Source organism: Lissotriton helveticus, chromosome 7 (genome assembly GCF_964261635.1).
Source record: "Lissotriton helveticus chromosome 7, aLisHel1.1, whole genome shotgun sequence".
Classification (NCBI taxonomy): domain Eukaryota; kingdom Metazoa; phylum Chordata; class Amphibia; order Caudata; family Salamandridae; genus Lissotriton; species Lissotriton helveticus.
In genome coordinates this window covers 1,468,800,893-1,468,824,941 of record NC_136068.1, presented here as the reverse complement: position 1 = coordinate 1,468,824,941, position 24,049 = coordinate 1,468,800,893, and the positions used below count along the sequence as shown (strand labels likewise).

Genomic DNA, 24,049 nt, shown 5'->3' with positions numbered 1-24,049 from the left:
GGATGTCGAAAGAGCGCTTCTGGAGGGCATGCCTCCCATCTCGATCCTTTCAATGAAAGCGAACCAGATCCCATGTTCTAAACCCATATTTGTCAACACCAAAATAGCCCTACTCAGAGTAGACAAACTGTTAGACTCAACGATAAGAAAATCTAGGTGGGAAGCGATCTGGAAAAACTCCTCAATCACCTACAAAGGTAAACCACTATTTAACCCAATCTGGATCAAGAAGGGAATCTTCTTCCCTCACCAACTCTATGACAATGGCTACCCTCTACCCTTTACGAAAATCCAATCGAACTTCGGGATTGATAGTTCCGACTTCTACATATTCCTCAACGTTAAAACTGCCATTACAAAAGCGGGACTGACACCCAAACACCCAGCTCTTCCCTCACTCCTCTCCTCCTTAAATAAAATAGGCCACCAGGTCTCAAGGTTATACAAATTATTGAGCCCGCAATCATCAACATTGAATACCAAAACAATGCAGTTCTGGTCATCAGTCGCCTCCTTCTCCATCTCAGAGCTGGAGTGGTCCACGGCGTGGAGATCTTGCACAAGCCATAAAATAAGCCCTACATTATCACAAGCCAAGTTCTGGCTCATGCATAAAGTCTTCTGGACGCCGGCTCGCCTATATGCACATAAACTCAGCCCTGACGCATTCTGCTGGAACTGCAAGCGTGCAGAAGGTGATCTAGAACATCTCATACTCCAATGTGACTGTGTCTCACTGTTTTGGGACAGGGTATTTGACTTCGTCCACAAAGTATTTAATATCTCACCAGCCAAAGAACTCTCCTATATTATTTTCGGATTTACTAAAGAGACCCAACTCCCAGAAATAGACAGGACACTTCTTGACCTCCTCTTTACGGCAGCTGTGAAAGTCGTTCTAAACAATTGGAAAGACACAAAAAAGGCAAGCTTTGCCTGCTGGCTAAACTGGGTGATTAACCTCAGAGGAGCTGATAATATCACTTTACAAAACACACCGGGGCGAACTTCACAGAGGAAACTTTGGAACTCACTAGATATCTACTTCAAAACCCACAAACCACCGTGAATCTTCATGCTCCATACTTCTTCCTACAGCTCCCGGGGGGCTACTTATATTCTCGCACAGCTTAAATAACCAGTCACTCGTAACCGGAACTGCTAAGCTGCATCGTGGTGGACATCTAACATCTAACTTCTTACATCTTACATCAAGTTTCTTACCTCTCACATCTCATCTCTAACCTTTATTCTCTCTTTCCATTTTCTCCTTCTTCCTCTTATCTATTCCGTTCCTTTCCTTTCCATCTCCAATTCACCACCACCATGGGTAATAATGCTTTTTTTATGCTGAATGATGTGTAATTACAAGTATCGATCGTATGTACATTGCAATTTATGATTTGTATGATATATAACCCTGAAACGTCGAATAAAAACTTTTGAAATAAAAAAAAAAGAAAATTAAAAAAAAAAAAAAAAAAAACTGCGTGCAGACTTCAAGTTATAGATCAGAGCATATGGATTTTTCCCCCAGACTTTCAATATTCTAATGTTTAAGAAAGGGTTCATTTGGGTACAAATTAGTTCTTGTTATTAAAGAGACATTTTAAATTCAGAGTTTGTGCTTCTCCAGACCAAGTACTCTTCAACTATACTGCATACCTGAATGATAATATGTGAATCCACCCCTTGTTGTCCTCTGTCTATGTAACATTTCGTATGCACTGATTTACAGACCTATGATTGATAGTCCCTGAGTAATGTGCGTGTTATGTTAAGTGCTCTGACACTCTACACGTTTATGAATGATGCTATAAAATTAATTAAATGCATCTGAGAGAGAGTGGTTATGGAGACTGTTAAAGGGTGGTGCGGAGGGAATCCGTGGTGGAGGTGGTCATTGGGGGGCACCAAAAAACATTGTCGCACTGGACGCCACCAGTGCTAAAGCCGGCCGTGAGTAGGGTCTTCGCATTGTGATGTTTATTCCACAGTTTGTTGATCAGTATGGCATACCTGGTCTTGGAATGCTGGAAGCTCGGTCTTATGATTTGGTATAATACTATGCTTTTTGCAGAAAACTGAGTAGAATTTTTGCTGTGAGTCAGTTTATGATGTTTAAAGTCTATGTTTCTTCCTTCACACGTTTTTCATTTCCAGTTTGCTACTATGACAGTTTTTCTTGCTGTTGTCAGCAGCCATTGGTATCATATCCCCAGGGAGATATTATTTTTCTCCAGACGTCCTACTTGCTTAGGGACAGAACAGAGTTGTTTCTCATATGTGGAAAGCCAGTAGGTGCGTTGTGCCACTTCAATAAATGATGCCACCAACTGGAATGAACTATCAGTTTTGTCATCCTGATTTGTTGTTATTACTTATTTTGTCTTGATTTGGTTTGAAAAATTCATCGTCCTTGTCTTTAAGAAGTTGTCTACTATCGCTCGCCTGGCTATTCACTGATTCTGATCCTTGTTTATGCCTCATTTATTAGTGCACTCAGACAGAAGAGTGTTCAGCACAGAAGGAAGGACTACAAGCGTATTCAATATTAGTGAACAGCCACACAGATCGAACTTTACTTCTGGGTCAGATTATAGTCGGACTAATACATTATTAAGGCGCTCCAGTTTTGAATCTATACCTGTTATAAATGCTGCTATAGTATTAAGAATATTAACCTGAATATACAGTTTATTAAAGTGGTAATTTGGTGCATTAAGTGTTGCTTTGTGCTTAGTTGTGTAGACAATATATTATACATGAAGCAACCAGCTCAATTTGGGAGGAGTTTGTGGCTGACAAATCAGAATTCACCAGAAATAGTCTGCTGTATTTATGATATTTGTGGTGTTCCTCTTTGGCGCATACCGGTCTTTCATGCTGTTGACATCCTTTGTGTTTCAATATTATGATTTTATGGGCGATAGGAACCTGATCTGTCTCAGTGAACGGTTCTTGGCTGGTTACATGCGTAGTTTCCTTTCCATTAAATACTAGGGGCTGATTGCTTCTGAATTTGTGAGGCGATGGGTCTAGCTATATCTCCAGGTCCTATGTGGTCTCTGTCACATGTTCAGGCAACTCATAAACCACCTTGAATGTACCACCGACTGGCAAACACTCACTTAGGATTCAGAAAAAGCAGCAGTACCGAAACAGCACTCATCGCAGCCACCAATGACATTCAGACCATCCTGAACTGAGAAGAAACAGAGGCCCTAAACCTGCTCAACATCTCCGTGGCAGTCAATGCAGAAACCTACAACACACTTGTCAGAAGACTCAAGGAGACCAGCATCAAAGGACCTGCACTCAAATTGATTGGTTCCTTCTCATGGGAAGAACCCAAAGAGTCAGACTGCCACCCTTCATATCGGAGACCAAGAACCTGATCTGTGCAGTCCCCCGGGGTTTGTCCCTCAGCACCACCCTATTCAAAGTCTACAGGGCACCACTCGCTATCATCATCCAATCACAGGGCATCAAATCAACATCATCTCCTGTGCTGATGACACACAACTCATCCTCTCCCTGACGGACAAGACAACCACCACCTCAACTAACTTCACCAGATGGGTGACCATAATAACAGAATGGGTTAGTGCCACCTGCTTGAAGCTTAACTCTGACAAGACAGAAGTCCTAGTCTTCAGAAACAAGGCCTTCTCATGGGATGCCACCAGGTGGCCTACAGAGCTAGGACCAACACCCACCAACCATGCCAGGAGTCTGGCGATCATCCTGGATAGCAAGCTCAGCATGACAGCACAAGTCAGCGCAGTGAGCGCTGCTTGCTTCCATATTCTATATATGCTACGAAAAAGTCTTCAAGTGGCTGCCACAGAACACCAGATGCACTGTCACACAAACACTCATCACTAGCAGGCTCAATGGCAATCACTCTGTGCCGGAATAGGCAAGCAGCTCCTGGACAGACTCCAGAATATTCCCAGAATGCCACCGCTTGACTTATACTTGATCTTTCCATGCTAAATCTATATCTCACCCTTCCTCAGCTCCACTGGCTCCCCATTCACAAACCCAGGCAATTCAAACTCCTCATGCACACATACAAAGCCTCATACAATACTGGTCCAGATATACATCAACATCCTCATACACTTTCATCATGCACGTTCACTTGAGCTGAGCAGGAAGTTGTTTGTTCTCATACATCACAACAAAAGCATGGAATGGCCTCCCACAAACCCATCAGAGCCTCCTCCCACTTCTTACGTCTGCAAGAAGCTGAAGACCTGACTCTACAAATTACTCTGAGGGAAAATTCACCTACACACTTGCTACAGCACCTATACCCTCACAGGTGATTAGTGCGCTATACAAATAGGCATAACATACCATACCATACCATACCATGCCATACCATAGGAAAACATAGCATAAAATAACATAACAAGGAAAGTTTAGGGCTGGCAAAATTTTCATTTTGCCAGGTTGAACTGGCAGTTTAAAACTAGAAGCAATATGAAAGCATGTTTTAAAAGGCTACTTTAGTGGGTTGCACGATAAATACTGATACCCCACTTGCAACAGTAATTTTCAGGCCCTGGGTATATGTAGTACTAATGGGTCTAATAAGTAAATTTAATGTGCCAATCAGGTGTAAGCCAATTGTTGCATGTTTTAGGGAGCGAGCACAAGCACTTTGCCACTGGTTAGCAAGGAAAAAGCACAGAGGGCCACATGTATCATCATATCAAGGACCGATTACCTAATTGTAATTTTCTCCAAATCGCAATTAGGTAATCGCTATTCCTAATGAATGAAACTCTTTTGATTTTTACTACCTCTTGCATTATAATTAGGTAGGTCACAATTTGCGACCCATTAGGAATCTACACAATCACAGGGATAGTGATAGTGGTCTGCTAAGGTCAGCAGACCACCATGTCTGTGATTGCTTTTAAATAAAGGAGTCTTTTTTTTATGCAGCCCTTTTCCCTAAACAAAAATGGAACGCATTTAAAAAGAAAAAATGAAACTTTGCAGTGTAATTTTTTTAAGAGCAGGCAGTGGTTCATAGGACCACAGCCTGCAATTAAAAAATATTTGTTTCCTTTCTCAAAGATGAAGAGATCCCCTGGGGACTCCTTCCCATTTGCGAATGGGTTTCCACCTCCTTCAAGGAGTCGGTAAAATGTGAATATTTTGTGACCGTAATTTGGTTGCAAAACATTCATACATCCCATTCAGATTCGGTATTTAGAAGGGTCGCCTTAAACATGCACCTTCCAATTACCGAATTGCAAACACAAATTGTGATTCAGTAAGGTGTTACTGAATTGTGATTTGTGTTTCATACATATATATAAGCACTTTTGCAGTCAGAAACGGACCGACCGGTTTGTTTCTGACTGCAAAAATGATCAATGCATGTGGCCCAGAGTCCTAGTTCCAACAAAAACGGGTTCAGCAACACAAGGCAAAAATCTGGGGTGACCCTTTAAAAAAAGGTCAGGTCCAAGAACTGTGTATTCTAGAAAGTCTGTTAATGCCTTGAAAAGTACTACGCAGGAATGAAACAAGTGTTGACTGGTCTGGTGGATGGTTATTTTGTACTCATCAGGATGTTTGTTGCTTTGGGTAAACTGTAACCAAGTACATACATGCTATTTGTATGCCTATTTGTAAGTTGCATAAGTTATCTAATGAAGAACAAATGAATGATCTTATAGACAATTAACACGTTAATTGTGCGCTTCGATGAACTGTTGATATATGTGTTTAATGGATGGTCCACAGACGCTGCAGTCAACACCATTGGTATAAAGGTGTTTTACAGCTAAAACGCCCTTCATTGATTGTCTAGAGTAGAATTAATACTTATTGTACAACAGCGTGTGACTTGCCGTGTAAGTGCAACAACAACTATACCCTCATAACAATTGTAATAGTCAACTTTGTTGCAAGTCCTGGAGATTTCAAAATTCTGAAAGCAAATTCTCAAGTGTCCTGAGTTTTGTCCAGCAAATATGTGAGATTCCTTGATATAGAATAACAAATCCTGAATATTTCTTGCTACTGTACAGCATATTCTGGAGCTACCTGGATGCTGCACAGCAAACTGTGCTTAATTTGAGCTGGTGGTTTCCGGTGCTCCGCACCAGCACTTAATTGTCAACATTAGCACTTATGACAGTCTGCCACATGGTGGCGATGTTTCTTTAATATGGAGACGAGCACAACAACAATTAGTTATTAATTCACAAAAACCTTAAAATACCTTTTACCTGCTTTCCAAGCCGTTCCTACAGCCTTGGACGCCTGGAATTGTCTGAATTATCACACTTGTAGGGTTAGTAATTATGTTGGTTCTGTCATAGGTGGAGCTGACAGAGGCACTGGGCTAGTGTATTATCATTACTACTACGCTGCAGTGGCCTCCTGATGAGACTTATTTTTCCGCAAATTAAGCCCTGATAGCAAGTCATTATTGTTCTGGGGTACTGAGGGCAGTTCCATTGAAAACAGTATTGCAGCTCTGTTCTGTATCTTTGCAACCTGGTTATGACACAGACCCAACTGGATGATTACATACCATGTTCACTGCTAGTATGACAAGAAATGGAGCAAACATGGTTGGTCTATTCCATATTACCCCATCACACATGCAACATACCCACTGCTTCTCCTTTGCGCTAGTGCATAGTTTATATGATTACATAATGGTCCATTGTCCATCAGTAAATACTAACCACGTGTCTCTATCCTTTTTCAGATACACTCGGCGTCCGGCTGGCAGGAGGCACTGGCAGCTGTTCCGGGCGCGTGGAAGTCTACAATGACCAGCAGTGGGGCACAGTTTGCAAAGATGGCTGGAATGTGCTTGATGCTCAAGTTGTTTGCCGAGAGCTGGGCTGTGGATCAGTAGTGGCCTTTTCGATATTTTTTGGGGCAGGATCAGGACCAATTTGGACGGATGCATTTTCCTGTTATGGACATGAAGCGTCACTGAGACAGTGCAATACAGAGCGCTGGGGACGTCATGACTGTGACCACAGAGAAGATGTGGGAATCATTTGCAATGGTAGAGTGCACCATGCAGTCTGTTTGCACACTTTGTGCTCCACTAAACACCTGCTAGGCAACTTTATTTTCATCACAGAAAGTAACAGCAGGGAAAAACACCAGACTCTCAGGTCGAAAGTAAAATGTCCTCCTTAGTTCGTCGTTAGACCCTAGGCTGATGTGAACAAATAGGTTCCCACCCGTCCCATAAGCAGGGCAGGACACACCTGAGGGTCAAACATAGTAAATTAAGTGTTGTCCTCCCAAGCCATTTGTTCATAGATAGCAAATATTTTGAGAGACCAACTTAAAGTGGTTGAGGTAAAAATAATAAGTGGTGGTTGACAAGCAATGTGGGGAAATCATATTTAGGTTGTAGGGACTATGGAAATACATACTTTGCAACTCACATGGTGCCACCATGTGACACCAGATATCAGCTCCCATCCCATGGTCACTCACTGAGGAGCCGATATCACAGGGCGGCAGTGAAAACGAGCTGAAAACCACTGTAAATAGTGGATTTCCTGCTCGTTTTCCGAGGCTTTGAACTGCTGACGTCCATTAAGGGATGTGAAAACAGCCCAGAACATCAGCACCAGCCTCAGCAAACCATTTCTTTTGGGGGGGGGGGGCGGGGGGAGAGGATTGGGGTTAGGGCAAGGGTGGGGTTCAAAAGTGCCTCTTAGGTACTTCTCAGCACAAGGACCAGCCCCCCAAAAAGGCCCAGTACCTTCCTCACTGGTGAGTGTTTTGGTCAGGTTGGCAGGCATTGAAATATTTAGCGTTTTGTTCAATGCTGAGTGTTTTAAAATGGTGTTTCACACACTTGAAGCCACAGAGGAGCGGGCCCTGATGACTGGTTCCCCGTAGCAAGCTAAGATAGTGGAAGGTGTTTTTGGTGATTGCTTTAAATTGGCAACAGGCCAACTGAAATGGAAAGCTTAATTTTATGATAAAAGCTTTCCTAATGCATCCAGTGTTGGATATGCAAGAGGCACTTGCCAACTTAATATTATGACTAAATTGTTGTCGAATTTTGGGAAGAACTTAGTGCCAAGGGTATGCATGTGGAAGTCAATGTTGTTGCGGAGAAAACATAGGGCAATGGTACCATGTATCTGTTGGCAAAAATTCTTGAGATGCTCATGGAACTCCGATGGAGCTGTGATGGCCATGATCTTGGAAAGGAGAGACTGCAGCCTATCCGGATGGATGCAGCTAAGTTAATACCAAATCCCTGCTCCTGCTATATCTTTCACAAATTTCAGCAATATTGTCTCATCATTCATGTTAATAGTTGCGGAGAGTAAGAGAGCGGAGGGTAGGAAGGAACTCTTCCCCCAACACTTCAGAACACTCATTTTTCTCTTATATTGGATACGTTTGTCTTGGTCCTTTGATGCTGACAAAAGCTAGTGTGAAAGTGGCTGCAGAGGTTGTAAAACCTCAGTTTTGCTTCTGATTCATGATGTATTAGCAATGCTCAAGAGTTCTGAAAGGTTCCAACAAATTGGCACAATATTAGGGCCGCCCCATGTATTCTTATAATATGGATAATGATCACATGTTCAAATGTCCGTGAAATAACTCCTGTGGCAAGAGCCATGTTGATAAAGGAGATGGTGAGTAGGCCAGGAGGGCCAGGTTGAGCACCTTCACAGTAAGCGCGTTAGTTGGAGTAGTTGCATTCATGTGACTAGACCAGATCCTTGCAACTACAGTCACTGAAATCAGCAAGAATGTGCAGAATATACCGTGAAATGCTCGCTGATGGGTTAGGGATTATAAGGCAAATGGAAAAGTGACTGGGACAAATGTTTGCCAATAGGGTGGTGATCCTATCCCTAATAAAGTTCATCACCTCATTGGTGAGGGATTGTTAAGAATCTCTGAAGATGGGATGTTGATTGTGCATGGTCACTAACTCCCTACTGATTATGTCCAAGCTAATATTATCATTCAATATGTGCATCGGTAATTAGTATTTATGAATTGTTTATATCTTTGGTAATAAATGAAAATCACTATTCGATACTTATCAAGGAAAGATTTATTCTGTCTAACGCTTAGCCAGAACTTCAGAATCAGCCTTTTGGTCTAAATGATGACTGTAGGGCCATACACAGATAGAGGTCCTGTACTAGATGGTAGTCCAATTTGACAAAAGCGTGCGCAATGTCCAGAGGAAACACAGGCTCACACCAGATTCCACATATCTCATGTAGTTAGGAGTGAATATGGTAGCTCTGGGAATAATGTGGTCGCTAGAAAATAACGGAGGGCACAGATACTGATGTATGGAGTACCGCAGGTCATGCGGTGACTGATGTTTAAACTTTTTCAAAACTCCCCAAAAAATAGTGAGATACCTTAATCAGAAAATGTATTGCACAGGTCGATGGATGGCCTTGTCTGGATACCTTAGGAAGGCATCTGGCATAGGGGGCTGATTAATAGAGGTGGATGCAAGGAAGCGAAGCTACTCTTCGTAGTGGTATCCCGGGATAAAGAGAGCGCGTGCATTATCTGTTCACTTCGATCCAAGTGATATGTACGTTCAACCCCAGAGTGTCGCAGAATAGTCAGAAAATTCAGCATCGTTTTAAAAAGGGCTTGTTTGCACAGTTGTGGGTGCGCCTCAAGGATGGTCCATTTAAGACTGTCGGATGCATGTCCCTTTTCTTTAAAATGTGCGTACAGTTTGGTATGTTGTTTATGGCAGCGAATGTTACTCTGATGTCCCATTATTCTGGTCTTGGCCATCCTTGTGGTCATGCCTATGTAGCGTAGTTTACAGGGGCATGTCAAGGTGTAAATACAGTTGTTCGTGTTGCATATCGTATGTCTCTTTTGCACCCATTTGAATGTGGATGTACATGTATCTCCTTTGTGGAATCTGTGAGGGTGTATACTGTACATGAACCACAAGGAAAATGGCCCGTCAGAGGGTAAATACCGCATAGTGGGCATTGGTCTTGTAGGGTGCTTACTAAGCTACTGAGTTGCAAAGTGGTGAAATGCTAATTTAATTTTCTTGCCTATGTCCCCACTGTCAATGCACTACCACAATTATTTGAACACAACATTTTAACATCTGTTTTAACAATTGCAATTATAATCCTTTTTTTATTTGACATCCTTGTGTATAATCCTTTTTTTATTTGACATCCTTGTGTTCGATTTTATCGAATATTTGAAGTAATGTGGACTATTTTTGTGTTGAAATTTTGCCAGATGAACAGAGAAATGTATGATAATGATTTATAAGAGAAAGCTACCATTTCTATATAGATCTCATGCTAACAGACTTACACAAAGTTAACCATTCTCGCACTGTATGTTTTTATCTTTTAATTTGAAAAGTGATAGTGTTTTGATATGCAAATATGCTTTTATTTGACAGCGCCCTCATTGAAACAACCATTAACTTCCACTGTTTCCCAACAATCTGGATGGACTATATCTAGCACAGAACCACAGACTGCCTTGACTGATCATTCATTGGAGAACCTCTCTCAGTCTTCTCATCAGCTACCGACAACATCTTTTGTCATTCAAACCTCTGAGCACTCCACACCTGTTTCTCCTGGTTACTCCTCAGAGGAGCTTCAAAATACACAGACACCAGTGCCTACGGACACCCCTACTGCTTTGCATTCAGGTATTTGCAAACCACTGTCTTCAGATGTATCCGATTCTATGCCTAGAGAGGTCTTGATTTCTCAGTTTTTCCACCATGGATCTCCAGCCATTTCCACCTGTCAGCCTCCAGGATTGTCTTGCCCTTTATTTCTAGATGTCTCCAGTTTTACACTTTCGCTCGCCTATTGTGTTTGCAGACATTTCGTTCCATTAACTTATATTTATTTCTACCCTCTCGGTGTCAGATTTCTTTTCTGTGCAGTCCATATATGTCGCCACTTCAACTTTTACCTCAGACTGACCAATTCACGAAAATGTACAAAATGTCCCAAGGGGAACACAAATGAATTTTAAAAATTGCATTTGTAGTCAAACATTCACTTCCAGTTGAATACATTAACAATCTTCCTTTCGGGAAGGACTTCAGACAATAACAGTTCCATTAAATATGAGAGGGCTAGTTTTCAACTCTTCCTACCACGTCTTTTAAGGTTGACTAGTCCATACACAGTACTATTCATGCAGTCTTCTTTTTGTAATTGAATGCTGGCACTATCAATATATGATTTGGCTGTTGTTGGAAGATCTTTGCACTAAGGTTTACCACAATCAATGTAAGCAAACCAGGTATGCATTTACTAAGACAAAGAGCAGGTAAGCGGGAGAAGGCTAGGTTGGTCTAACACCCTGACCCTATGGTAGAGACAGGGAGTCTCCCATTTTGGGAAAAAGGGCCCTCACTCACCCATATAGATGTCATGCTTCATCATAGGGCATGCTCCTCGTCAGGCCGGTGCTACAATGCCTGATGGGCACCCTATGAGGGGCTCTTTATCAGAGATCTTTTTATTCCAGGCTGTAGGGTGCAGTGCTGCTAAGGGGCCTAGTGGTGTAGATGTAAGTAAAAATGTGCAGGAATAGTGTATAGAAGCTTAAAAAGGGCGAGTCCAGTGGTGCTCCAAATTCAATTTAATTAGCGAGCCCACTGGTTCCAATTAAAAACTGAAAGTGCGAGCTACCTCTAAAATGATGTCCAGTCGTGGCTACAAGTTAAAAGTCGACATGTTTCTTGCCTTGTGTGTCTGGAGGATCACATGGCAATATTCATGCCTTTCTGAAAAATTTACAATGAGTCATCTGTCTTACCTATACTAATTGCCCTGAAGAAGCACTTTTCTGGGCGAAACACGTTAGCTGATCTTATTCCTGTGCATACCAAAGATACATCTGACAATAAAGGAAGAATATCAACACATCTACTGTTTTTCTGTCAGCTTGAATATGTATATATGACCTGTTTTTTTTTTTTTTTTTTTTATGTTGCCTCTCATCCAGAAAGTATTGTAGTTATTTTGTGATTTACTAGCAGCAGATCATTTGAGGTGGGCAATATAGATAACGAATATTGTGACTAGTTCTGGTAGTGCTGTCCGCTAGAACCCAGCTGCTTGCTCCATAGAAATACACACTAATATGAGGCCCACATGAACCCTCAGAGAAAAAACAGAAAGGACAAACAGATTCCCAGGCACGAAATGTGATGGCTAGGCCATCACGGAGCAACCTGTATGGCAGTGGGGAAGCTAGACCTTTGGCTGTCTGTAGCAGTCCCTGCATTTTCTGCCTGTAACATGCAGAGATGTGCTAGTTATCCCTTGTGACAGCTGTAGGTAAGAGCGGGGGTGCTGGCATTCTCTGCATTTGCGGCAATGCCAGCAGGTAAGAGGGTGGAGAGCGCCACCTCCAAAACTCTTGCTGCCTGTGGTGGACCACCCCCCCCACCTTGATACGCCACTGCTAGATGCCTGCAGCACCTCAGGTGAAGTTGCGCTGGAGCTCGTTCGGCACTAAGTGGCCTATTTATGAGCCGGTTTGTGTTGTGTTCGCGCAATTCAATGTGGTACATGTGCGACACAAACTTTAAATGCAGTTTATGAAGCCCCGCAAGGTCCATTTGCGTGGCCCTGAGTGGCTCCAAATGTCTGTAGTAAAGCAACGCAGCACATATTGCTGCATTGCCTTACACTGTGCAAGAGAGGCATTCCGTCGGCGTTGCGTGGGTGTTCCCAAGCAACTTCCATGGTGTTTGACGCATTCCCAGATTTAACAGAACAAGTAAACCTGGGAATGCGCCAAAAAGATACACCTTCCCAGGAGAAGCATGGCGAAGAGAAATATCTTCATTTCTCCTCTTTACTACCTTATTCTACATGTGCTGCATATACAGATAGAGGAATGTGCCTCTCAAGATTGCTTTTGTGCAGGAAGATCTCCCTTCCTGCACACAAATAATCCTGAATGCAACACAGGCACCCTTGCACCATGGTGCAGGAGTTCCTGCATTATCGCTAGGCTGCTAAAGGGTGCTAGCACAGGCGAAAAGGCAGGAATGCAACATCATGATTTAAATGCGGTCAATACCTGCCCTTTTCCTGCCACCCAGTGCAGCGCAGCAAGGTGAGTTGCTGCACTGCATTGTGTGACATTCCTTTAAACAGGCTCCTAAGTGACGAGGGCTGTTGCAACCAGAGTGGTCATGGCGGACAGGAATAAGCAAATGATACACAAGGAGGCGTGATGGTAGGAGGCAAACCTACACACCAAAATCTGGCAGATGAGCTTTGAAGGGGAGGGAGGTATGTGTCGTAGCAGGAGGCTGATTGGAGATTAACTAATGCACAGATTAGCCTGAGACCCTGAGTGGCTAATGGACTTGCCGGTATCTCGAGGAGTTTCAATATGGGAACCTTAGTCAGCCCCTTTGCCATCAGTGTGACTGCCATCACGCCCCCCGCTGACTTTGGGTCAGAAATACCAATGGACATTCTCATAGCAGGAACCTGGACAGGGCCTTCTTGGAACTCAAAGCAGCCCTGGCAATTTTGCTGGAGCAGCAGCAGGAGAGGACGGGGCAATGGCGATTGCTAGTTTAAAGCACTGCTGCTATTGTTCTGTGGGTGGATATTACAGCACCACTGCAAAACCGGCCACCATTTACAAAATCGTCTCCACCCTTACAGCTTAATATTATTTTTCACCCCAAAATTGACAGAATCCCTGCACATCCAGCTTCTCCCAAACTTCCCCTTACATGATCTAAGGTTTATCAGACTTAAAGGGGGAACAACAGCAGTAGGACAGAGAATATACATTTTATTACAATGTATATAGATCTTACCGATGCATAGACCTATTTCTCTCTTCTAGGGCTTTATAGTCTCAGATAGTAACCCCTGAAAAAGGTCCAAAGATCCTCTCTTCCCACTCATCAGTATGGTTTCACTTGGACACAATGGTTTAATACTACAAGATATGTAGACCATTGATCATGAGCACGACAAAGAATCCAATAGTCAAGGAATGTATTGAACACTGGAACATTGTTTTCAAGAAAATTATAATGGGGAAGTGAGACAAAGTGTACTGTGATACGCCCCAAAAACAGTAATTAGAGTGGAGCTAAAATACCTCAGAGTAATATTTGAGAGGTCAGGCAAACAGAGAAAGTTTGAGTTGAAAGGACAACTAGGCAGCTTAGAAACTAAACAGAAACAGGACACTTCACTACATACACATAAAGCTCTAGACAAAGTAGAAAAAATATTAATGTGGGATGCTGCAACAAATGTACTGTATAAAAAATAGACATACTACAGAAAGGGTGACAACTTGGATAGATCGGTAGCCTATAAGCTCAAGAAAGCCTGCAGAAGGAATCATATCCACAAATTAAAAGGTGTACAGGGCATATTGCAGCCGGATACTAAGGACATATTAAAATGCTTCTTTGCGTACTATAAATAACTCTTTATAAGGGAGAACATTTCCCTAGGCATTAGCCTACCTTGCTAATTCCTTCACTACAGTAGAATGGGACTAGCTCCTCCTCTTAGAGAAAAGAAATCTCAGTGGAAGAGGCTAGAGCCACCATTGGCAGTTTACCTGGCAGAAAGGAGTCGGAACGTGATGGCTTCTTAGCATCCTTCTGCAAAACATTTACCAATCAACTAGTAGAGCCACTAACAACGGTTTACAATGATATCCGAGAATGAGAATTTGTCACAGACATAATGCTAGAATCTCAAATCACATAGTTATAAGAGCCCAGAAAAAACCCTACCCCCTGCACAAAATACTGACCATTAGAATGACTGAAAATGGATGTAAAGATCTTTGCGATGCCTTGTGCCGGAGACTTCTATGGCAGTGCTGAAAGTGGAACTAGCTCGGTTCATGGATGCATCTGACTTTCTCATTAACTATACAAAATCTTGTGGAGTAGGGATAGCGGCTAACACTGAAGCCACTCAAGCAACCTTCAAGCAAAATGGGTTTGCTTGGTACAAAGGTCCATAAGATACAAAGGAACTGTTTTACCAAATACCACAGCAAATTTGTTTCAGTGCAATATACCACTAAATTGAGAGTTTTATACAAGGAGCTCCACCATTGGCGTAAACTTGACACATCCTATCTAGGGCGATTCCCTTTTGAGAAGAAGACATTTTTCCCAGACTACTATATGTGGCACTGATCTTACCAGTTAGGTTCCCAAAATTGACGAATGATCAGATCTAAAAAAGCTTCTCTCCTATGTTTGGGAGGACCGTGCCTTCAGAGTTCCTAGGACAATGCTTCATAGCAGTACAGTTGAGGGGTCCTGAGCATAACTCCTCTCAGTCCTGGACTGGAATCACAAATCCGATAATAAAGATTGGGTTCACGTGGAACAACATTATTCTCAGATCCCACTCCATATCCAGCAATGGCTCCCACAGATGAACCAGTTAGGGAAGCAGTGGCTGTGGACAGAAAAACATTCATTCTAAAAGACTATTGGCAGCAAATTACATGAAAGACAGAATCACTGTAATTCTATCCCTGCTATTATCTATAACCCCAACTCCCCCCTAGTCTTCAATGACACTTGCTGAAAAGGTTGGAATTCTGGCAATACCCCTCCCCTGGGCGACCTCTACTCAGATAATGAGACATATACGTTATGTTATGTTATGTTATGTTATTTATTCTTTTGTATAGCGCAACGGTTACTCAAAAAGAGTGTCCCGGCGCTTTAGGTAAGGAGAATTAATTCAGAGAAACATAACACAGTTAAAAAGAGTAAAAAGCAAACAGACAAAAAAGAGGGACTGCTAGGGAACCTACTGGGTAAACAGCCAAGTTTTGAGACCTCTTCTAAAATCAAGGAGAGTAGTAGCCCCCCGAAGTGGGAGCGGAAGCGAATTCCACATCTGTGGAGCCAACAGACTGAAAGATCGGCCGCCCAGGCGAGCTCTCTTAACACGAGGGACAGCCGCCAAAAGTAGAGATTCAGACCTCAGCGAACGAGCCGGGTGGTAAAAGGCCAGTCTCTTTTGGAGATGCTTTGCTCCCACGGCATGGAGCGCCTTGTAGGCCAAAGTCATAGCCTTAAAGGCGATCCGTTTGCGGATGGGTAGCCAGTGCAGCATCACCAATAGCCCGGTGACGCTGGTGCGTCTATTTAGACCAAAAATGGCCCTGGCCGCCGCATTCTGCGCAACTTGAAGCCGCTGCAACAGGTACTCTGGTAGGCCCAGGTAAAGAATGTTGGCATAATCCAACCTGGAGCCTATCAGAGCCTGCACAGTCAGCCTCCTGTGCTCCTCTGACAAGAGAGGCAAAAACCTCCGCAACATTTTTAAAAGGCCGAAGCAGGTGCCGGTCACCCCCAGGATCTGGGCTTTCATCGTCAGCCCCTTGTCCATCTTAACCCCCAAGTTTTTAGCCATGGGGGAAGAACCGGACGGAGGGAACATGTCGATGGGCCACCAGGCCTGCCAGCTAGGCTCCGTATCGCACCCGAAGAAGAGTACCTCAGATTTGTCGGAATTGCACTTGAGGCTGTTCAGCTGGAACCATGTGAACACCGCCCCAAGGCAATTCCGGATACTCTCCCCGTCAAAGTCAGCCCCTCTCTCACAAGAGAAAAGGAGCTGGGTGTCGTCGGCATACGACACGATCCGGGCACCAAATGACTCCGCCACCGCCGCCAAAGGGGTCATAAAGATGTTAAAAAGGGTCGGGCTCAATATAGAGCCCTGAGGGACCCCGACTCCCAAAGGCGGCATCACAGCGGTGTCAGGTGATGTCCAGACCGTTTGCCGGCGGCCGGCTAGAAAAGACGAAAACCATCTGAGCACCGTCCCCCGAAGACCAATCTCAAAGAGTCTTGCGAGCAGGCCATCATGGGGGACGGTGTCAAAAGCCGCCGACAAATCCAACAACACCAGCATGACTTTGCCCCCGGTATCCAGCACCCCTTTGATGGTTTCAGAAACCTCAAGGAGCGCGGTCTCGGTGCGGACTCGAGCAGAACTGGCACTTGGGAAGAGCGAGCGATTATAGAGTCACACAACTTCTAAATTGGGCGGGCTCCAGGGAGGTGAGAGAAGAGACACATTGTGAGAAAACCCCCCAAAGAATATTTTTGTGAATAAATTGCACCAAAAGGAGATAACCTGGCTATAACAGCCAATTATAGATCAAGGACCAAAGATAAACATAGTTACACGTTACCATGGGAGACGGATTTACTTTGAGAAATATTATATGGTATATGAAGAAGAATATAGCAGAGGGCTACAAAGACTATCATCTGCATGTTACATAAAAAATGCATAGAAATTATTTACCAATTGGTATTTATCCCCTAATTGGCTTTTTACAATGTTGATAGCCAAAAAATTCGCTGGAAAAATTGTGGTGAGAGAGGCACATTCCTACATATGTGGTGGTTATGAAAATTCATTCAGGCATGCCGGAAAGATGTAATTTCACATATCAGAGCAATGAGGGCAATAACAATTCCCCTCCAACTCTTATCACGAATGAATGAATGAATGAACGCTGTATTGATTTAGACTCCTAACGGGATAAAAAATGTAAGACAATGATACTGTAATCAGACCATAAAACTATTATACAAGTCCTCACATTAAATCAAGATTAAAAACGTTTTTAAAAAATATAAAAAGGGTATGACATGCATATTCATTCAGTGGAAACATTATACGGTTAATCATTTCATCAGCTGACTACGCAGTACTGAGACTGCTGGGAAAATATAAATTGCATGTCTTAAACCCTGGATCCTTCCATGACAAAAATAAAACAGGCTATAAGTGTTATTCCAGTAGCTTTAATACTATTGTCAGAGAACTTAACATGTGTCATGGGAAGTGTATATTAATGTAAAGCCCTAAGTGGCCAAGGGTATGCCCGGGCGAGTGTTCCATCATCAATGTGACACTGGAACCAAGTTGCACCCGACTGAAAAGGCCTAAACATGCTGAAACCGGTCATGGGTGTCTTGTGTTCAGCTCAGAGAGGACATTACTAGGCAGTTTGGACTGGACAGTTCCTACTGACAAATGACCAAGTCTGATTTGCATAAGGCTGGGTTTACTATGAGGTTCCATGAGACCAAAAAATAAGGATGGGAATGCTATCCTGAGTGATTGCCATTGGTTAGATCATTTGCAAGCACTCCTCCCATCACCTTTTATGCATTAGATAGGGGTCCAATGGCTAGAAAAAAAGCAGGGGGAAAGTAAGGGCAATAGCCTAAAATGGTATGGAGGGGGTTTGAGAGGTTGTGAGACGTTGAGGGGTAGGTGGTGTCTCAGGAAATAAAGATAGTAAGAGAGCAGTTAGTTGGGATACAAGGGGAGGACCCCCCCAGGTAAGAAAACAAGAGGAGAAGGACAAAAAAAACAGGAGGAGCTGGTGATTAAAGGAGATCTGAAAGATAAATGGGCTTAGTAGGGGAACGCCTTGAAGAAGGAGGAGAGATTAGGAGGGTCAGGAAAATATTTTTGTAAACAATATGAAATATTCACTCAGAAGGACATTCACCAGATTGTTTTCATCATCATTTGAAATGCTATTTAAGGTGAAAAACGAATTGAAATTTGTTTGATGAAATGCCTCATAAAGTTTTATTTTTTATCAACAATACCACATACAACCCTCAATTAGAGGAAAACTACTCTGTATATTGCAGTTTCCATTGATCTTTTCTGTGATTCTTGCACCACCAAACATTTCCTCCACAAAATCATATCCAGCACAAAAAGATGGTTTCTTATTTATTTTAGTTAGGACCATGTGCTGAATACTTTTTATTTGTGAAGGCTATTTTATCTGTTGGCTACAGGTATGTATTTTGTTCGGAAACTGTGCCACATTCTGCCTAAGATATTATAAAGTAATATTACTAATTTGCACCACAATTGTTCTCTTTGAGTTGGGACCATTTGGGCCATCCTCAGCTTTATTAGATGACATCAGTAAGGGCATCGTTGGAAAACTGGGCAACTGAGTAACGTGGAGGGGACCCCACTTAGTAAAATTGTCAATCCGTCTTTATCAAACGGATCTGCCCCTACTCCGTAGTCCATCTATAGTGAACTCATGGTGATTCCCGCTACTTTTAACTACGTCTAGTCGAAATGTATTGGAAATCTTATGGCAAGACAACTTTGCCATTTTAAAAAGAAACATATCTCTTTCGATAATATTAGCACTGATTAGCAGTGGTAAAGTGCCCAGAGTCCTAAAGCCAACAAAAAGGTCAGAAAAATAAGAGGAAGAAGGCCAAGAATGTATGGCTAACCCTTCAAAAATAGCTGGAGAACTTGAGTTGTTAGTCACATCGGTCATAATTATGACCGCAGTTAGCGTGGAGCATGTCATGAGATCCATGTAGCAAGTGTGTATGAGGAAATGAATAGGCAAGTAGATACAGAAATAGGGATACCACTAATCCACTAAGCAAACAACCAGGTGCAAAGAGAGGTAGGGTACTGTACCGTAACCTAATTTTTCTTATATAGGGGAGGGGGAGGCAGTGGTCCCAGGGACTACTACCTGCCCTTAAAAAAATGCATTCCATTTTCCTTTAAGGAAAATGAGCTGCATTCCAAAAAAAAAACTGCTTTATTTAAAAGCAGTCCCAGACATGGTGGTCTGCTGAGCCCAGCAGGCCACCATACTTGGGAGGGCCTGCTATTCCCAATGGGCTCGCAAATTGTGAGAGGCTCATTAATATTTACGAGCCTTGCAATTTGCGACCCCATTGGCAATCGCAAACAGTGTTAAAAACACTCTTGTACATGCAAAATAGCACCTTGCAAATTGAGAGCCGCAAAAGACTCGGGATTTGTTAGGCGCTATTTTGCGCATTGTGCATCTGGCCCTAGATTCAGAGAATAAGGATTTGGAAATCATATCTTTAAATCAATTTTTTGGGTCATAAGTATCATTTATTACAGCCAAATATTTCATAATGTCAGCAAATAGTATTATAGATTTATGCTGATCAATACCGCAGACCAAATATACGGTTACGGTTTTGATTAAAATCATGGGTTTAAATTCCCCTTCCTGTGCAAAATGAGTTTGCACAGCGATCGATTCTATGTTGTGCAATAATTATCACATTCCCTCTGGTTCTTCTGACAGATTTAGTAGACCAAGCATGCCAACATTTATGAGGGTGACGGGGTAGGAAAAAGGCAAAACAAGCAGACTTTGACGATTTAACCTCCAATTCCACGTGTCTGCCTCATTTCCAAGTACATACACCTGACATGGTAGGTGTTTATCACTCCTGCTAAATACCTAACCCTCGGGCAACTGTATTTAGCTGCTGTGGAATATATCTCTCAATCACTCCCACACTTGTTATCAGGGTCTTGGTGAGAATTCTGCAGGGAATGGAACTCTTGAAGTTTCTAATAACTGGATTGTGCTTGGGACATACATCGCACCTCATCAGCTGCTCCCCAGAACATACCTGGAAGAAAACAGCATACGAAAGAAGAATCTTGACAGACTGCCCTGAAATGAGGAAGATAGTCGCATAGCATTGTGCTTAAAAACAGCATGGCTGGGTAGAACAATAATGTATGTTATTCAGATGTGCCAACTGTTACCATGTATTCAATTTTTGAGGAATGCCATGCACACATTTCTATCAATATCGGATTTGGTGATTTATTGATAATGTTTGCTATTACAACGTTCCTCTCACTTTGATGATTAGTAAATATGTACATGATCTGAACTTTCCAGTACTTTATTTGTTGTTGTACTTCTACAACGTTGGATGGACCCTGTTTTTTCATGGTCCCCAATTTATCAAATTAACTTATGTCGTTCCACTTCCATTAAGATAGTAAGATAACCCAGAGTGCAGCACTTGCTGTTGCCTCTGTATAGATATTATAGATCACAAAAGAAAACCCCGGCAGGGAAGGTTGTTAGTTATGAAACTAGGAAATGGCTAAACTAATTATCAGCAAGCACTATGTAAAAAAGATGTCAATATTATCCAGGTTTCCACGCCTTCAATAAAATGTATGTTTGCAACTGACAATAATAAAGTATCGAATAACCTAGGCCGAATTATTTTCTCCATTTCAGAACACCATTGGGTGCGATTGGTGGATGGTCCTAGCCGCTGTGCGGGGCGGGTCGAGGTCTACCACAACCAGCGGTGGGGTACAGTGTGCGACGATGATTGGGGGTTGCTTGAGGCTCAAGTCGTCTGCCGGGAGCTCCACTGTGGCAGAGCGCTGTCCTCCTCCAAGAAGTATGGTGAAGCCACAGGGCCAATTTGGAAGGATGAAGTTTCTTGCTATGGGTTTGAGTCATCCTTAATGCAGTGTAATTCAGCGCAATGGGGGAATCATGATTGCCAACACGATGAAGATGCTGGAGTCCAATGCGAAGGTATGAGAAGCAATGTAAACTCTATGCAACGTCGCCTTTCTGCTTGTCGTGTCTATGTTCTGCTGGCAAAGCAAACAAAGACTTTAGGGCCAGATGCACATCGGGTTTTAGCATGCGCAAACACGTTTTAGACCTGTTTGCGCATGCTAAAAACCTTGGACTCAAGTACAAAACCTATTTTGCGACTCGCTAATCAATTAACGACTCGCAAAATAGGTTTAGCGACTCGAAAGTATAAAATAGTAAGGGGGGTTCCCTTCCTAATATCGACTCGTGACCCGTATATGAATGTTTTGTGACCGCAATTGCGGTGGCAAAACACACACAAATTACCACCTACTTCAAGTAGGTGGTAATGCAATCACAAATGGGAAGGGGTCCCCAAGGGACCCCGTCCCCTTAGCAAATGCCTGCGAAAATATTTCTTACGGGCAGGCAGTGGTCCCTGGGACCACTGCCTGCCCTTAAAAAATTAAACGAAAAAGTTTAATTTTTTAAAAAATGCATCCCGTTTTCCTTTATGGAAAATGGAATGCATTTTTTTTTAACTGCTTTATTTGAAAGCCACTATCCCTGGGAGGGCCAGCCATTCCCAATGGGGTCGCAAAATGCGAGTGCCTCATTAATATTAATGAGCCTCGCATTTTGCGACCCCATTGTGAATCGCAATCAGTGTCTCTGACGCTGTTGTACATAGTAAATTGCGACTCGCATTCGAGCGCAAATTGCAACTCACAATTTACTATGGGCGTACATCTGGCCCCTAATGTCTGGCAGTTGTTCTACTGGGTTTAGATTGTGTCTGTGTTGTGTAGTTCAAAGTACTCCGAGGGTGTCTAGGTATAATTCTGTTCTATTTAGTTAGGGACTCCACATTGGTAAATCCCCACCCTGAATACTGCCACTAAGGCGATCAGTGAATCCCGGATGACCATACACTGCACCATTCCAAATATTTCTGTATGGAATGTGAATTACTGCAGTCCTTGGCGCTTCTGCGTCATATTGACAGGCAGTAGCGGCTCCTGGAGGGAGTACTGCGTGGCGGTGAGGCAGCGCGGGGGGGGGGGCTTGGTGGGGTATTGCAAACTCCAGCTCACTGCCGACTGGATAAATGTAAATAAATAAATAAATAAAACGAATTTCATTGCGCACGTTGATATGCCAAATGGCGATGCAGCGTGCGCAATTACATTCGTTTGATTTATTTATTTATTTACATTAATCTGGTCGGCCGTGAGTTGGAGTTTATTAACCCCCGCTCTGCCCCACCGCCCCGCAGCACTCTCTCCAAGGAGCTGCTACTGTTGACAGGTTATTTCTGCAGATATATTTTGCTAGGATTTACCTGGCCAATCTGTTCTGGTAAAAGCTAAAAAGGCAGGTGCAGTCATAATGCTTGCAGCACTCCAGCATACTCTGAATAACGAACAGTGGGGCATATTATCAAGGGGGTTTATCTCCGCTTTTTTGGCTTTAAAAGCCAAGAAAGCGGAGATAAAATAATCTCCCTATTACCTAGCTGTCGCTAACACCAGTTAGCGACAGCTAGTAGGAGATAGCGACCATCTTGGGCCCCACTTTGCATGTCAGTGATATTTATCACTAATGACATGCAAAGTGGGCGTGCCAAGATGTTAGCGACTGGAAACAGTCGCTAACATCACTATCTCCTATTACCAACTTTTGGAGATATTCGCGCTAAGCGCGAATATCTCCAAAAGCTAACACCTGCCCTGAGCAGTTCTTAGCCATGTTATCCAATGGGAGGTGGATAACATGGCTAATAGCATTAGCTCGGTAATGCAAGAATATCGCTGACTTTTCAGCGATATTCATGCATTGCGGCCGATTTTTATTGCATTTGCGATAAACCTTGGTAATACCAAGGTTTATCTGCGATAAAAATCTCCGCAGCTCAGCGGTAAATTTTTATATCTAACCAAGCAATAGCGATATTTATCGCTATTGCTTGGTAATATGCCCCAGTGTATTCACGGCATATTCACACCATGAACGTGATTATTTTATTTACCTGATGACAATGCAACACATGTCTCTTCTCTTCTGTAGGTACTGAAACCATGATCTAATGCCATGCTATAACCAAGAAAGCATGTCGAATAGTACCAGGAATCTGACCACCCTGAGCACTTGTCATAGCTGGTAGCGTCACAGCACACATCTCGATTCTAAGATAACCTTAATTTCCAGTATATGCTAGGATCCTTGATTTCTTTGTGAATTTGGCTTTGTGTTGTTCATAGTTCAGAAGAGCTGCAGATTGCAGTAACCTGTAGGTGAATATTCCCCTTACTTCATGATTGCAAGTGTAGTCACTGAGCAGTAGCCGGATTTGCATTCTTTTTCTTCTATTTGAGGGAATTAGCCCTGTTGAGCTTAACATGATGGAACGTGTGTGAGATGCTACAACCAGCACTTTCCTGGAGTTAATTGCATGGGTGACGACTATGGAAATATGGGAGATAACAGAAACGCCCATTTTGGCTCATTATCTTCTGCAAAACTCCAAAGGCAGATGAATTTGTCCATTCCAACCGAAACTGTGCTGCAAGCTTTTACCCCTGGTTTT

At 42.8% G+C, this 24,049-nt stretch overlaps 1 protein-coding gene across 2 annotated transcripts in view; it reads left to right on the top strand.

The window, feature by feature from the left end:
• LOC144770376 (scavenger receptor cysteine-rich domain-containing group B protein-like) overlaps positions 1–24,049 on the top strand; it is a 417,105-nt gene that overhangs the window by 375,459 nt on the left and 17,597 nt on the right. For both annotated transcript variants that reach the window (XM_078654845.1, XM_078654846.1), the window contains 3 exons: positions 6,746–7,054; positions 10,442–10,699; positions 21,148–21,456. In XM_078654845.1, the coding sequence (XP_078510971.1) occupies positions 6,746–7,054; positions 10,442–10,699; positions 21,148–21,456 (876 nt within the window). The remainder of the gene's footprint in view (positions 1–6,745; positions 7,055–10,441; positions 10,700–21,147; positions 21,457–24,049) is intronic.